The sequence below is a fragment of the Branchiostoma lanceolatum genome, chromosome 19 (genome assembly GCF_035083965.1).
Source record: "Branchiostoma lanceolatum isolate klBraLanc5 chromosome 19, klBraLanc5.hap2, whole genome shotgun sequence".
Classification (NCBI taxonomy): Eukaryota; Metazoa; Chordata; class Leptocardii; order Amphioxiformes; family Branchiostomatidae; genus Branchiostoma; species Branchiostoma lanceolatum.
In genome coordinates, this window is record NC_089740.1 from 12,881,290 (window position 1) to 12,898,698 (window position 17,409).

Here is a 17,409-nt window from a genome sequence, read left to right on the forward strand (position 1 = left end):
AGATTTAGGAACCGGTCAGACGTTTCAGGTAACATCCGCTAGTCACTGAAGTCACGAAAGGTAGTGGATACTACTAAAAACGTCCGGCCGTTTCCTAAATCTATCCAGGTGCTCGAGTAAACTTGCATACATTACATTGGCGCTGTGTGTTTTGGACCCATCGATTCCATATCTATTTTCAAACTTCGCTGCTTTCCATCTTAGATATTTCATCATATAATAGCATTGTGATGTCTTGAATGTACTCGTGTGTTGTATTGCATATATACTATAAAATCAAAAGCTGTCGTTTTACTATGATAGCACATGCAGTACCAATATACGCCGTTAGATGTCAGCTCACCTTACGTTATTGAATGCATCATCTATAAGAACAGCCCGCACTGACGGCTCCAGTAGCTGAAATAATGGAAACACAGTAAGTGCCTCAGGCATCACTTGGTAATTTTACAGCTGATGTACTGATATCACCACACAGCATGCAACACACCTTAACGCTAGTAAATTGCATTGAGAGTATCAAAACGTTTCAAAAGTAGTTCTGGAAACGTATACGCAGGTGTGTGATAGCACAAACACAGCATGACATAGTGTCTAGAATATCAATGCGCCTCTACGCACACGGCTAACCACTACTGTAACAAAAATTAAAAACACCCCATTGATTAAAAAAACACCATACATATGTGTCTTTGATATTCTACCAAAGAGTTGGGACTCGGACGATATAAAGGAAGTGTGGAGTCATAGAAAGATCGAGGGAGGTTTTATAGAATGAATTATCCTTCACAAATGACGAGAATTCCACGGAATACCATGGAAGCTTTTTATGGGTTCTTCTTGTCTCTTTTTGCTTTGTTCTGTTTCGTTTTTTGTTTTGTTTAAGGGGGACATAGATAAGCAAACACTCTTCGGTCACAATGGGCTTAACACATTGTTTTTATGATTACCATTAATCCTTCAATGAATCGGAAGAAATAGAAACTTTTAATGCCACGGACATTCACACTACAATCGACAATTACATCCATCAAATTACTGTGTGGTTGTATTGGAGGTAGTCTGCCAGCATGGCCCAGTTCTTGTTGTCATAGTTCACGCGATAAAAACCGCGAGAATCCGAGTTTCCCAGAACCCACTCTTCCGGTGACGTCTCATCCGGTATGTTGTCTGCTGGGAAACATTTCCATACGTAAGATCTTTTTATTGGATCATACACTTTCTAAGCATGCTTTAGATTAAGCCATAAATGACAACAGTGCCAGTAAATATGTATATTCTATATATAGCTATATAGTGAATATAGAGTGATTAGTAGACCATTATTCTAGGTTTCCGTTCTATATTTCAAATTTTGTAACGTAGAAATAAGAACAGAACAGAACAGAAAACCGATAAGAGTGGAGTAAACTGGTTGCCAAATCTACTGTGGTGCCCTAACGGTCAAATGATTAGACGATGAGATGACATGAGATAAACATAGTAATTACAGAAGTCAATCCTTTAAATACTATGATATTCAACACACGATATCAGAACTGAATTTTAAATTTATCGATCTTGAATATGAAGGACCACTCTAATCGGATCAGGCCGTTCAACTTTCTACATTTTACACCTAACGTGTTATACGATTTGTAGGCAATGGCACCGTTATTTCCCTGACATATTTTGGGGGAAAATAGGTAAGGTGACAGTTTAACACGTGTTTCAATAAATAAGCAAAATACGTACATTTCTCTTCAGTCATAGTCAATAGTCTGGTATCTGTATGGCCTTCACTTTTCCACGTGACGGGTATCTCCCAACTGAAAAAAAAATGTTCCCAATAAAACGTTACAACACAACTACCTTAGAAATTAGAAAGATTATTGAAAAAGTTATCAATAAAAGTTATTACACCATGTTATCGTTTATTCAATCAAGATAATCATATCAAGCAAGCACCATCCTCGAAAGTTCAGCTACTTTAGTTTATAAATTTCTACGGTTGCCTAAAACGAACAACGGATATGTCAATAATAAATAATTTTGTTATCTTTTGAATATTCATACATATATTTAGACGGTAGACATTAGGGAATGTGACGGGATGGCCTGATCATATTCGACATGAAACAGTTTTATGAACTACCCATTCTGTTACAATGTGTGATACACCCCTCCGTCCATCATTCACTCACTCACTCACTCACTCACTCACTCACTCACTCACACACTCACACACTCACTCACTCACTCACTCACTCACACACTCACTCACTCACTCACTCACACACTCACTCACTCACTCACTCACTCACACACTCCCTCCCTCCCTCCCTCCCTCACTTACTCACTCACACATTCACTCACACATGCACTCACTCACTGAAGTTGCTTAAGACGTACGTTATAGTTTGCAGGTGCCGCATGAAGCTAACATAGCCGGAGTAGTAAAAGGGCAGCTGGACGAAGTACTGGTTCCTGGCCTTGTCCCTCTCCTCGTACCGCCCAATGGAGACGTACGGATACCCTAGCTGCGTCACCCACGGCTCCATGAAGGCGGCCACGTCTATCCGAAACCCTGTCGCCTGTGGTGAACAAATCTAACATCATTACGCGTAAACGACATTATATTACATCAATATGTTAGGGATATGTTAGACTATATAGTTTAGTAAGTAGAATAAAAAACTTTATTTGGAATTCTGTATTTTAGTTTGTATATGACCATACGAAAGTCTCTATACTTTTTGCTGTATCAAAGAAGCTTCACTGTATCTACATACACACTTGAGACTGAGAGAGCTGTTCTAAAGACATTTTTCTCTCTGTGCAGGATTCATTCACTATCATCCGACTTTTTTTCAAAACGACAAAGAGAGAGACTCTCTTGATTAATCTCAATACAATTACGCTCAACTCTAGTTAAAAGCATGTGCACCCAACAATTGCTCACTACCAAGCAAAACATGCCAAAGGCTCACCTCGGCTACTGCGTCCCAAAACTGTGATCTGTTCATGTTGTCGTGTGAAAACCTTGCTAATACATTCTGGGGGGAGAAGATATGACAGTTTGAAAACGCACATGTTTCAAAGAATTTATATGGCAATGTCCCTATCTTACAGTAAAAAAAAACGTGCCACCCCCAACTGAAGTGTAGCGTTCCATGTCATTCTGCTGACCTTTGACACGCCGCTAATCAAGATGGCGGTAGAACTGTTTGTTGACGTCGACCTGTAAGTTCTTTATACTTTCCACCAGCGTAACTAGTATAAGTTCAGATCCTCACACCTTGATCTGACTATTCGATTGACTCAGTCAGGTTATCTGCCATCTTGTGACTTGAAGTCTTGCCTGTTTTTTTACTGTAATATTTTAATTTTCCCGCCTTCTTTTTGTTGGTGGGGGCCGGGGGTGTACTTCCAACATGTTCCTAATTACAAATTATGTATTACGATTCCGTCCTGACATAGTGAAAGTATGACATGTATTTATGAATTCTAGATATCGCAACATTTACCTCGATTGCTTTTAGAAACTCTTTGTCACTGATGATGGTGTCAAGCATTCGCAGGAGCCCGATACCCTGGAAAATATCATATTATTTCAGACAGGTCCGTGCATTGACTTGGTGCTAATACATAATGTTCGTGTGTTGCAATACAACAACAACAACAACAACAACAACAACTGGATATGCTAGCTAGTGCTTATAGAACCCTCTTGCCATAGCCATTTAATGAGACACCCTTGTTTTGTCGTGCTTAGATCTACAGGTTACATCAACTTTTGATTCAGCCCCAATGGCCAATAACTGCTGAAAACGGTAAGAAATGGCCGGTCGTAAGTATTTCATTTCATCGCCTTTTCCATCCAAGCTAGCATAGTCCAGGTTTGTAGAGTATTTTTTCTATGTTTGTCTGTCTGTCTGTCTGTCTGTTTGTTTGTTTGGGTCTTTGTAAAAGTGCTAACAACTCGACTACTATACTATAACGCTACGTTTGCAAGGCATCAGCGCGAAACTGCCCACTCATAACGGCTTCGTGGTTAATGAAGACTGATAAATCCATACATTGGGTCTTTGTTTATTTATTCATGAAAACATCAAATCGGCCTGCTGGTCTCTTTTCGTTGAGGCCATGCGGGAAGAGGTAAGACCAGACAAAGTACAGCAAAGATACAGGTTACATGGTGGTAGTCCGAATAAATCCATGAACATAAAGTTCGGATAAATCCCTATTATTACTGATATTATTATTGAATTTATACTCTCACTCACTAAAACGGCAAACCTCTCTGTCATTTTTAGTATGGCAATTCTCTTAGTCTAGTACACTTCACAGTAAACATAGCACGTTAATCACCTTCCCCTCCACTGCCGGGTCTTCCCTGACTGCCACGGCATGTCCGTAGCTGCTTAGGTCCACCCTGGAGAAGATGTCAGCGGCCATGGCCGGCTGTATCATATCATCCCACTGGAGATCACACTGGAATATAACATTAACATTTTTTTTTTCATTTTATGTATGTCTTTGGATTGGGCAGAAAGAATAGTGCAAATATATGAATCCCTCTCTTAAAGAAATAAACACAAAACGAGAATAAAAACACAATTCAACATACATGAAATTAAAAGATTGATGACGGAGAAGTAGACGTAAAGAAGACAGGTTTGTGTACGATAAACATGTTAACATCAGTTTACAAGGGGAAGTGATCTCAGACTAGTTGAACTCAAATGAACTCGATGGCTTCATGCCCCATGAAGACTTTTTATAAATTCATACACTGCTACATAATTATGCAGTGCCTGAGACCGTCTAAACAAGGAGGTTTTAGAAACCTACTAGGTCTCAGGCACTTCAATGTGGATCAAATAAATCGTCATTGTAACGTTACAAAACAGCATAATGGTATATTTGTGGGTATTAGTGACTCTAGCATAAAACTGCGTGACGTAAACAAAACATGATTCTGTGCCTCTCCAAACTACTATTACTCGCTATCTATAACACCTTTATGATTGATGCCTGGCTACAGTTCCCAATGTTTCCTTTGGGTATCGGATTACAGCACTGGGAGCCAAACCATCGCCAGCGAGATGACCGATGCCGTGTTTTATATTCAATGTGCCCTACATTTGCTAAATGATAAGTGATATCGCCATACATCGGAAATCGAGTCATTCACGCACATTTGTGGTTTTTTTTTTAGCATGCGATTATACTTGTATTTGAAAAGAGTTAATAATAATAATAATGTTTCAATTGTTTTTCGTTATTTCTTATTTCGGATGATTGATTCATTGTTATTCTTAATTTAGAGTGGGTTGATCCCATTTGAAAACTGTAGCTTCGAGCAAGATAATGTATAGATAATAAAGGACGTGGCATCTATATACTTGTACACAACATCTATGTTTATAATCTATTTCTTTATTTAAAGATCTTAAGGATAGTCCCTTCAGTTCACTGAGTGACTGATTTCCAAGGGAGCCCTTAAAACCATAACAAATCAGGATACAAAAAGGATAACTTAACATAAACTGAAGACTAATATCGTGATACATTCACAAAGATATAGTTTTAAAAACGTTAAAACCATTTTTCACACAATAGAAACAATCAATAGTTATAATGGGTATGAATCATGTAATTAATGCTGAAATCTAAAGACTCACAATGTTGACGTCTGGGCGTTGATATGCCACTGATTCGTATGCAAGCATCGTACTGAGGGCCTCGGTTAGCCACAGGTCATCCCACCACTCCACTGTGACGGAGTTACCGAACCACTGCAACATCAATCAAAACGTTACACAGTATCCACAAGTGAAACGTAACGCTCAGAGCTTATATTACGCCATCTTATGCTATGGTCAGATGTATGGATCTAAAGAGAGGCCCTGTCGGGCAGTTTGCGGGAACGAGAAGTATGATATAATAACTTTATTGCACAACAATTGTGCAAGGTATCTTATACAATATGGTGTAGTAGTATGGGATGACAATGGGATTTTACAATCATTGGAGAAGTTTCTAACGTCTATACATTCTTTGATATAGTTTTCAATGTATACCATGCAGGGGTTGTCACATGTCAATATGCATGTACTTAACTTTGCTATTCAATTTGAAGTACAGCAAAAACCGACAGGACGCAAAAGAATAGTTTTCGGCAACATTTGTAAATATTTCAGGATAAAAACTTTTATTTTCTGTTTCCGCAATCAGCCCAGCTGGTCCCCTGTTTGGAAATGGTACCATGTCATTACCGTAGAAAACCCATTACCGTATAATTGCAACCTTGTCCTCAGAAAACTTCAATTGAATACAGCGCCAGACGTGGAGCTTGCAAATGCACTGTGTTTATTTTGACATTCCGGTTTGGGCTTCTTTTACAAATTCGGTGTCATAGAGCGACCAACACCGCAATCACAGGTCGTGGCCTCTACATATTTATGATTTGCCATGTGTATAGTATTACGTATCTGAAAAATTACACAGACATCTAACAAGGTTCAGCAAAGGTATTCCTTTGACGAAGTGATCTTTGCTCAAGCTATCGATGTGTGAAAATGTCAGCATTGCATCATTAGATTTATAAATGCCTGATGTGTGTAATTGTATGTAAACTATTTTCCAGATCTATTTCGGGGTTTGGCATTTCGTATCGGCCCGTTTCATGTTCTGCGTAGCCGGTATAAACGCCCCCGTGCGTAACCCACAACCTTCGCTTGCATGCACTTAGCTAGGCAGCAGCTGGTAATATTACCCTGAACGGCACATCTAACATTTGCACATCTTGCTGTAAGCGCTATTTAAAGCTATCTAATGATAATGCTCCTAGTGTACTGGTTGGCAATGATTTTAACTCAATTATAGTTCTAGAGAAAAGCTGCTTCTTAAGAAATTTGTACCCGGATATATTATCGTATTGTATAAGAAAAAATCTGTCACTACACTTTTTTTAATGTTCTGAAAATCTCGTATATAAGTAAAAGTAATTGTAAATAATCTTATGAAGCTAATAATGTCACGAGTCAATCCGATGTATTCCCAGTTCAATTCAGTGCACACGTCGTGTGCACTGCGAAACTGTGATATTTTTTAATGATATGAAATAAACCAAATCATCAAATACGTTGAATGCCTTACGTTGTGAGCTACTGCCTTGCTGATGGCCAGCTCACACTGGAGTTGGTCGGACATGCTGGATTCCTGCCCGTCACAGAGCAAAGCTGTTTCCCTGATCATAAGAAGGCCGCAGTAGTCGGAAGAAGGCACTGATAATCCTGGTACAGGAATTACATCTGGAATGATGAAGGTTAAGGTTAAGGTTCATGTTACATGTTAAAGCAGTTTCATTTGGGCTTGTCAGAACCACTGTCACACATGCATTAACTTCCAGTTTGCATCTTTGCGTCCAAGCAGTCCAAGTCAACTTTTCAGGCTTTGATGTTTCAATATTTATAGTCTGTTGGGGCAGAAGACTTAAACAATAGGATATAAAACTACTGTCACACGTTCAGGACCATCCCACGACTTTGCTCATTATAGTAAAGAGGCTCAGGCCACTGATGAAATTCATTCTGACTAACTTCCAATCATGGTCTTGAGCAGGTCGGGAGGCCATGGTTGTTTATGTATGACAGGGGCTTAACTTCCAACCATGGTCTTGAGAAGGTCGGGTGGTCATGGTCAGTTATGTGTGACAGTGGGTTTACTCCCAACCATGGTCTTGAGAAGGTCGGAAGGCCATGGTTGATTATGTATGACAGGGGCTTAACTTCCAACCATGGTCTTGGGAAGGTCGGGAGGCCATGGTCAGCTATGTTTGACAGGGGCTTAACTTCCAACCATGGTAGTGAGAAAGCCAGAAGGTCATGGTCAAAAATGTGAGACAGGGGCTTCATCTGTGTTGATAGGATTCATTGTCGAACAGGATTTTAACTGTAATTTCCAACACAGAAAACTTGGACTGCACATTGCTAGCCATTGTCACGGAATCTTTTTTTTTGGGGTGTCACTTAATAGTAAAGACAAATGACTTGGTTAGCAGTGGACTAAATGTTGGTATCCTCAGTCTCTGTTCAGGGTGGACTATTTATTCTGGTGCTGTACAGTAGAAATGTTAGGCAATTTCAACTTTGTCTTGTGTCGCGTATCCTCACATTCGTCACCTTCAGTTACACATTATACGATATATGAATGTAGTAATTGACAAATCAAATTATTTTGAGTTGGTGCCTTGTTGGCCAATATCAGGCACGTATATTACCACATATCAGTGGTGTTCCCGGACAAATCAAATTATTTCCAATTACCTGTCTTTGTAAGCTGATACTCCACGGGAACCAACCGTTCTATATTGTGTATGGCGTCAATCGTTGTGTTCAGAGCGACCTCCACAGACGGGTTCTCTTCCGGGTCAAAGGGGGCCCAAACACGCACCTGAAAAAACATCAATCCAATTTTGCACCAATTCGACTTATCATGAGTTCACAATACGTTACTCTACACTCTGTACAATAAAGGACTTAAAAAACGGCACAACTGAAATTTATAGTGACTCGAGTTCATTATTGACTGATAATTGGCCTGCCTTAACATAAATAAAACTATAAACGACTTTATGATCTTCATCTTTTGATTGGAATAACATCATAGAACGTTCGTAAAACTTTAATATGATCCTCATCCTGACACCTTTCATCATAGATGCTATTTGCTTTTCGGCCTGTCGTAAAATAAGCAACACGTCGTAAACCAGCAACAGGTCGTAAAATGAGCATCATAACTGCCATTCCAGTCACTCACCACCCTCCCTCGGGAGATGACCGCTTCCAGGCTGGTGAGTCCATCGAATAACGCGAAACCCAGGAGATGGGTGGACATCTTCGGAGTTCGATAGAACTCTTCCCTGACCCATCCGTCGGTCAGGGCTGTCTTTGTCTTGGACGGCATATTGGACAGAGCTGTTTGACCTGAGACATAAATTAGATATGGAAGGAAAGTTTTAATGTGATTTATAGGTTAGATACCCAGGTAGAACATAACGTAGTACAAAGCAACTAGATAAACCATCTAAAGTGTTAGACGTTTCAGATAGCACCCACTATCTTTCATCAGTGCCTAAGAATGATAGTTTGTGCTATCTGTCAGCTGTGACGTCTAGTCTTTAGAGAATTCATCAAGTTGTTGGATCTATTTTGTACCACGCTGCAGCTTCAGAAAGGTAGAAAAGGATTCACTTATTTTACTGCATAGAGTACAGCATTTTACACAGTAAGAAGACACAGGTGTCATCTGAGAGAGCAGCATCATGGTTACAATTAGTGCAAAGGTCAGTTCAATATAGAGATCTTTGATACGTCGTACCAATACGGTACGTTATACTCTGCTCAGCCCTCAACATTTATAAGAAAGAGTATGGAAGTTAAACAAACATCGCTACTAGTTGACTAGCCTAATTCTTAGTTTTATCTCTACGTGCACAGTTGTGTGGCCCAGGGGAGTAGACAGCAAAGATTGGCGCCGCCCTATACACCTTGTGACACGGGAAGGACAAATAATCTCGATTAAGGCAAATGTTGAAAAGTAATAGAAGATTGAATGTTTGACCTTTGGGATGTTCTATCGTGACGTCAAATGTCGCCTTCATGGCGGGGTCGTCCATACAGGGGAAGACGTACCGAGCACCCATGGGCTTCAGACTGGACACCAACATTTGCCTGGAAAATAACACCAATATTGAAATCAGCTTATCTGCCTGGAAAATATCACACAATATTCTCATCAACCCACAGGTGGCGAGATTTGTTAGGGTGCGTGGGACCTTGACTGCGCAGGCTCGTTTTCTTTTGTCAACTCCAGTGATGCTTGATGGAATATGGTTACGCTACGGCTCGTATATTCAGTACTGAGTACTGTATCAAGTACTGATGAACTAGTATTGATTCAATTCAAGGACATGCTGAACACTAGAAATTGGTGGCATGCGTAACAACACGTTAAATATCCCACACCGCTCTTATCGATAAGAGTATAGGCATTATCCCGCTTAACGTGTTGCTCAATAGCGAATCAAAGAAACATTCTACTTTACATACATATGATTATTATACCAACTATTTTCGGTTATACCCTTGGCAGATATTGGTTTAGGACGATTCGATATGTAAACAATGAAAGTATACAAAATGTACACTTGGGAAAGATATCCTGTTGATCCATGGCACCTAATGATTATTCTGATATTTCTAAACGGATTATCGATTATGATGTCCCGAAAAGGTTCCGTGAGACCAGAATTCGGCAAAATGACCTTGGCTATGCCCTTCAAAATAAGAATTTGTCCAATTTACTTTATTTCTAGACTTTTGTCACAACTCAGTTGCCAAGTCGTTCATGGCACACACCCTACCCCTTGCCCCTTCCTCCTCGACCAGAACTAAGTAGTGATATTAAAAATCTCCACACGGTTAATTTTCTTGCTGCAGTGTCAAGAAAAATGGGAAACACATAATCCATTTCCTAACCTCATTCGAGATCATCTATTCCATCATAATAACTGCCGGGAAATTTACAATCAATGTGGGCATTTCCTCACCGATTCCTGACCTTTCGAGGCTACTCAATTTCCGTGTGACAGTGAAATGGCAGTGGAAGAGTCACCCACTGGATCCCCTCTTTCCGTTCAATCTTCTCCCAGACATTGATGCGGCCCCGGAGGTGCTATATCCGGAGCAAATAGAGCAGTCTATTTGTGGATCTAATAAGTTCCCATTTTGCGTGCGAGCTCCCCACGTGATTGTGGCACCAATTCAACACCCGTCAGTGCACCGTGATGACACCTCACAGACACTTTATTGGAATCTTATGACTGCCATTTTTCACCCGTCGTATGCGTGCGATATAGACCCATTAAGGTAATGAAGACTCTTCTTATGATAAACGCAAATGAAATGGAACCTTATGAATCTAGTGGTGCAGCTACAGATTGTCTAGACCAATTCATTGACTGGAACAAAAGAGTGTAGTTTCAGTATCTTGTTGGGAATAGAACACCCTGTGATTTCATTATCATTATTTCTTAACCACAAGCGACACTAAATCCGACAGAGAAAAACATATTTCTATTAAAATCCCCAAACCAACATATAATTGAAAACGTGAGACTATTCATCAGTCACTGTTTTCAAAAAAGAAGTCAAACCCCTCAGTGATGTATAAAATAACATCAGATACAGTAGTTCTATAGTTTGGGCACTGTTATACATTTTTATCCGTTAGTGCATTTGTTTGAACCCTTGCAATTAGCCCTCGGGTATGAGTTTGCAAATAAAATTGTCATTTTGACATTTTATTAATATGGATGCTCTTTCTGCTGTATGTTCTCATAATAATATAAGGATTAAAGGATACTTAAAGTAGTATTAGAATGAACAGGCTCACTTAATCTTTTGTAAGGAATCGTGACCATCAACGGATCGCCAAAGTACCTCGCACGTGTTCAGAATGTTGCGGAAGTATTTAGGCCTCTGTTTTACATTTTGTATGTGAGCACGAGAAGTGATAAGGCAGCAGCTTCCAGTACTACCCATTCTTCTTCAATGACGCTAACTTTCACAGGTGGTCTTCGATAGTCAAGGTTCACTTAAACCTTTGAGCGACGAAAATCCAACAACAACTGAGAGCACGAGAAGTGATAAGGCTTAACTTCTAGCACTACACAGTCTTCTTCAATGACGCTAACTTCCACAGGTGCGCTTCGATAGTCAAGGTTAACTTACAAATGTTTGAGTGACGAAAATCTTACAACTCCGTTGAAGCCCTTCTATGTCAGCGTGTCCTATGACGCAAGAAGAAAAGCACTCACGGCAACCAATCCGTCAACGTGACAACAGCTTAGAATCTGCGCATTGCTATACAGTCACACCACATACAATGATATGGTGTGTAATCCTGCGGTTTTTCTTAGCCTCGGGCGACAATTTGAGATAAATCCCTTTCCCATTCCGTAGCGAGCTCGAGTACACGGCAATTTCCCCGCCGCTCGCGGCAATGGCAGACTTCCAATTTCATTGGCTCGTGTCGAATACGTAACCTTGTAATGGTGTTGCCAACAGGTGTGAGAAATGCGAGAGAACTTTTAGGTGTACACATTTGCAGCTTCACGGGGTCGTGTGGCGTAACGGCAGGGTGTGTCGCCCAGAACCAAGTGATCCCGGGTTCGAATCCCCTGACGCCACCGATGCTGTGCCCTTGGGAAAGGTACTTTACACGACTTTCCTCACTCCACCCAGGTGTAAAAATGGGTACCAGAGTTTGGTTGGGGAGGTAAAAGGCGGTGGAAGGAGAGGGATGGGCTCCGCCTTCCAATACCGTGCCCTAGACACGGTGGGTAACAACCCACTGTCCCTGTGGCCTCAAAAAGGCTATGGGGCCTTTACCTTTTACTATTTGCGGCTTACGTAAAGCTCACAGTGTTGTTGTTGTGAAGCCTCATCTTCGTTTTTATTTTAGCAGTATTATTTCTCTGAGGGATCTCTGGTTCACATTGAAGATCTACCAACAGATTTAAGTTAAGATAACGATTGTACAAAATGTCTGCTGCGACTTTGCTAGCACATTTCTGGACAATTTGAGTAAAGCTCAACACTTGTTTTCGAATGCACATTCTTGAATATCATTGAGTTCACAATGGCATTTTTTCTTAAAAAATGGATACACTCTCAAATGACGTTGGATGTTTCCTCTGATGATTTCAAATTGACATCATATTATCTTCATACAGACACTTTATATAAGTACATTCTGTACACCTTAAGGATGATAAAGCATACAAATAGCGGGTACTCTTCAATTTAGGACATTCGTCAGCTTCAGTGCCCTTTGGGATGTTCAGTAATATCATCTCATTAATAACCTTACATGGTTGTAACTCCCTGACGACATGACCTGAACTAAACCCATTGAGAAGATTGATAGTTAGAGGGTTTCTTAATGGCGTGACAAATCCCATCTTTACGCTGATTGCTTATCACATTTATCACTTCGGAACAAGGGATTTAATGATATTGTACGTGGAGGAATCCTCTATGTTGTGTGCTGTATGTTTTGCTTTCATGTTTTGGAGATGGTCGGACATCGGGCTGCATAAGACCTTTGCATGTATAAAAGGAGACTGCTTCGTGCAGAATCAATGATTAGTGAGAGAGAAACATAATTTATTTATTGATTGATTTATTTGGCTGTGAAAAACACAAACCCTGGGCATCTCGACTAGACTGTGGCTATTATAAAGGGCCATCGATATCCCTGCTGACTATTAAAGACGTGGAATTAAGATTTGAAATTATAGTTATAAAACGTTAAATATTATAAACACAATGTATGTCACTGTAAGGAAATACGTTACGGGGCAAACCGCTATAATCAAGGTACAGTCTGTGATCGATTATGGGTCGGTTGACAACTTTTATGAGAGGTTTTGGCCTCTGGGGTATAATTAGAATAAACCTCATGATAGCCTAAAGGCAGGCAAAATATCACACAAGCGGAAAAATATATTGTATTTGCTTATCATTTGAAATTATAGTTTCCCGCTAGGTACAATATTCTATTTGTCGCATGACTAAACGCACCGGGTGTTCATGCAGGTACCTATACTACTATAGAAAATTAAACACAGTCTAGATGATTCTGAATGTCCTTACTCTTGAGTCGAATACATTTGATAGACAGTGAGCTTCTAGACGCTACCAGAAAGCAGAAGAATTGTTAATGGTCAGCATTGACAAGAAAAGGAAGGGACCAAAGCCGGCTGTCTGTAGCCAATGCTCTTTTGAAGTACGTTGGGTGTAACTTATCTTAACCTCATCTTCAAACAAACTTTCAACGATTAGTTGATGCACCTTGAGGAAATCAGGGATGCTTCTACCAGGGGCTTACTGATGTTAGTGATGTATTCCTGACGGTTACATCAAACGCTAAAACGGAAGTCGCGCCGTCGCCAGACAAATCCCTGACGGATTCGTTGACGTAAATTGGTCTGGCCGCAAACTATGACAGATACTCTCTAAGTTTTGCCGAACATCAGTCACCGTTCGGATCGGATACCTTTTGATCGGATACCTTTTTAAGGGGGTTTAAAAGGTGCTGTATGCCCTAGTCCTCCTATAGGTTGACTGACAGCAGCATGTGATTGGAATACTACATGAAACAGTATGCACTTACCAGTATGCACAATCACTAAGATCATATTTTGCCATCTAATCATTTTTGTATCAAAATGTTGTAATATTCATTTTATCCTTCTTGTAGAAAAGGGCCCAGGCCGTATAATACCTAATTGAAAAGTAGAAATACATTGAGAATAGTTGCTGCACCTCTTTCAATTCCAACATTTATGTATTTCATCTTCTTTTTACGTCGTTGTGCACCATTCTTTCTTTTATCTACAATTGGACCTTTGGTATGGATCTGCAATAAACTTGTTCCTTTTTTTGTAAGATATTCACGATATATTATTCTTGTAGCGCTTAGTTGAATTTCGCCTAAAGAGATATATTCCCGGGTTAAGTCCATGGTTTTGTCAAAAGCTTAGGAAGTTCAAACGTGTTTACATTCTGATGCATATCAATACACAAGAAAACAAAAATATATTGTGCTCGATCAAAACCTCAGCTACTGAAATGCTTAACTTGCAGTCATAAGCCCCTTCCAAGCGTCAGTTGATCGTGATAAGCATATCATTTTTATTGAACAACTCTTACCTGTGCTATATCAGGAGCCGCCACCATTAGGAAGGAAAATACGACGCCGTCTTTCGGAGATTTCCATTTGGTCCCCAGGCATTCTTTCACATTTGCTAACAACAAATGGGAGGGTGAGGCAAGGGAAAGATGGACGGCACTTAGCTCAGAGATAACGCAAGCCGTGCGTGCCACGCTTGGGGAAAGCGGAGGCTATAACGATGTAACGGTATACATGGGGAAAGCAATCATACTCATCCCATTCCTGAAGTGTGAAAACCGCCCCGAGTTGTATTGGTCTTTCCTTTCTAGGTTCGAGGTACTACACTCACTGCACTTTCTAGGTTTGCGGAATACCTCTCATTGTGCACAGCGTGATGCAGTTCCAGTTATATTCACATGATTGCCGGTTAATAGTATTGCATTTCCTTTCTTGTTTTCAAGAACAAAGTTAAACAAAATTGTCTGTTGTCGTTGTGTCCTCCTGAACAGATAAACCAATGAATAGATAATAAATACGCACTTTTTACTAAAGCTTACTTACGAAGTCCCAGTTTTTCACGCTAGTGCCTTCCAAAGTATTGATATTTCGATATATTTTGCAAACTCAAAGTAAACATGTAGTCACGTGCAATGGCTGTGCACAAAATTCTATCATTAAGCGCTCTTAAACCATGCGCGAAGGTTCCATTTCTACTCATTTAGTTTCCTTAAATAATAGTCACGGATGCTTACATTTTCCTTTTTATTCATGTTGCTTTTGCACAGACAAGGACGACGTGGCACTGTACTCAACTTATATTAAAAGTGTCACGTACAGAGAACAATAACCCATTTTAACACCTGGGTGAACTTTTACCTTTGATACATACGCAATATCAACGGAGGAAATTAAAAAGTGTATTGCCTTTACATCACAAGGACATCAGTACACAAGCACTGCCAACTATTCACAAACTAAATATGAATATTTCATAGCGAGAATCAGTTGTAATGGTTTGGCTTGATTGCGCTTCGTGATCGACTACTTTCCCTGAAAAGGCACCATTATACTTCTACAGCTAAAGTATATACAGATCAGCACTGGGTTTCACGAGTAATGGTCGGATCCCCCATTTATCAGGTGCGGGTGCGGATTCCGTGAAGCACCCGGGGGGTTTAATCAGCATGAGCCGTGACCTAACTTTCAGAAGAAGCCTGACTCCTCGTAACATTGTAATTGACGCCGACACCATTAAGGGAAGGAAACCGCCGTGATTATCTCAGAATTGCCTAATAGAATATACCCTTGAGAACATCGTGCATAGACTGCATAGCCACGCTGACCAGTGATGCATAGATATCCTCAGTCTCTACCAGAACTCTTGGGTTGCTGAGAAAATGGTCTAAATCTTGACCAAATTGGGATAGCGATTTACCAGAGATAGCAGCCTACTGTGCAATAACCTGGTAGTAACCCATGTTACAATATGGCAGGCTAATGTCTCTGGCAAGTTATTCTCCCTGTCTAGCCAATTGTCGGGTCATATTTGCAACAACATCAATGTATTTAATGAGGAGACTAGTAGGAATAGCTGAAGGAGTTCAGATATTGCGTACAATATATCTTAAGATTTTTGACTGTAATCTTAAGACCATTGTATGGAGAGCAATGGTTTATCTTTGTTCAATATTATAGATCTGCATCGCTACAGTGACAGTTTACCCCTTTCTTATCTCTCTTATAATAACATTTCAAGGATAGGCTGTTCCCTAGGTGTGTGCACCCAGCAAAGGCGTTGGAATACGTAAATTTACACCTAAATTAGCGATGACATAATTTCTAGATCGTACAAATAGAGCCACGTCGCTATAATATCTGTTAGCTTATTTCCTTCATTCTAAAATGTCTGATTTTTGTCTCAGAGACCCGTCAATAGTACCTTAAATGCTACATTAATTTAAATGAACACTTAAAACGTATATTTCTATGTCAATGTATGGAATAAGATAGTATTGTTCAAAAGCGGAAGGCGCACAACCGCGGGGACGTCCCCGTCGGTCATGGATCACAGATTTCGCAAGGAGTGGACTGGTCATACAGCCAACCAGATGGCCAGACTGACAGAAGATCGCCAGCAGTGGAGAACCTTTACTGAACGCTTTACTCCCCTTACGGCTGATGAAGTTATGGGAGAGAGTGAGTGAGTGAATGTGTATGGAATTCTGTATTGTATTATACAGAGTCAAATGATTTCACCCTTAAACATTAGCATCTTCTTGAAAATGCAGCAAGCAGCTACAGTGACGTAGATACAGACATATCACGTTAAGACGGAACATTATACATTAACTATATTCATATCTACATAGACAATCATATAGATTGATCATGTATCTGAACCACAACAAATTAAGCATACAACGTCATCACAGGGAAACAAGCCTAATATGCCATAATGTGATCGACTACAACTTTCATAATTGTAGCTAAACGAAAAACAAAATCATGCAAGATGTAAACGGATGCTTGGCAATTCCCTGGTCCCGCTTATCAGAAGCGAGTAGCATTGATCCAAGAAAGGTTGATATAATTACGGAAGGTTCTATCCTATTGTCCGGCTAAATCAAGCCTCCAGGGCTCGGGGGCCTGCAATCCATACAGCCGAAAACTAATAAAAGTACC

The 17,409-nt window shown here is 40.1% G+C and overlaps 2 protein-coding genes across 4 annotated transcripts in view; one reads left to right on the forward strand and one right to left on the reverse strand.

Annotated features, from left to right (window-relative positions):
* Positions 1–17,409, reverse strand: part of LOC136425352 (aminopeptidase N-like) — a 73,340-nt gene that overhangs the window by 4,780 nt on the left and 51,151 nt on the right. For all 3 annotated transcript variants that reach the window (XR_010754005.1, XM_066414199.1, XM_066414200.1), the window contains exons 2-13: positions 9,610–9,719; positions 8,806–8,972; positions 8,313–8,439; positions 7,144–7,298; positions 5,667–5,780; positions 4,351–4,473; positions 3,507–3,572; positions 2,970–3,035; positions 2,392–2,573; positions 1,735–1,808; positions 1,040–1,170; positions 344–399 (exon numbers count right to left, since the gene is read on the reverse strand). Coding sequence is in view for 2 of the 3 variants with exons in the window: in XM_066414199.1 (XP_066270296.1) it covers positions 344–399; positions 1,040–1,170; positions 1,735–1,808; positions 2,392–2,573; positions 2,970–3,035; positions 3,507–3,572; positions 4,351–4,473; positions 5,667–5,780; positions 7,144–7,298; positions 8,313–8,439; positions 8,806–8,972; positions 9,610–9,719 (1,371 nt within the window). In the remaining variant the exon portion in view is untranslated. The remainder of the gene's footprint in view (positions 1–343; positions 400–1,039; positions 1,171–1,734; positions 1,809–2,391; positions 2,574–2,969; positions 3,036–3,506; positions 3,573–4,350; positions 4,474–5,666; positions 5,781–7,143; positions 7,299–8,312; positions 8,440–8,805; positions 8,973–9,609; positions 9,720–17,409) is intronic.
* Positions 3,169–17,409, forward strand: part of LOC136425354 (uncharacterized) — an 88,868-nt gene continuing 74,627 nt past the window's right edge. Inside the window, exons 1-2 of the mRNA XM_066414204.1 lie at positions 3,169–3,222; positions 3,755–3,812. The gene's annotated coding sequence lies outside the window, so the exon portion shown is untranslated. The remainder of the gene's footprint in view (positions 3,223–3,754; positions 3,813–17,409) is intronic.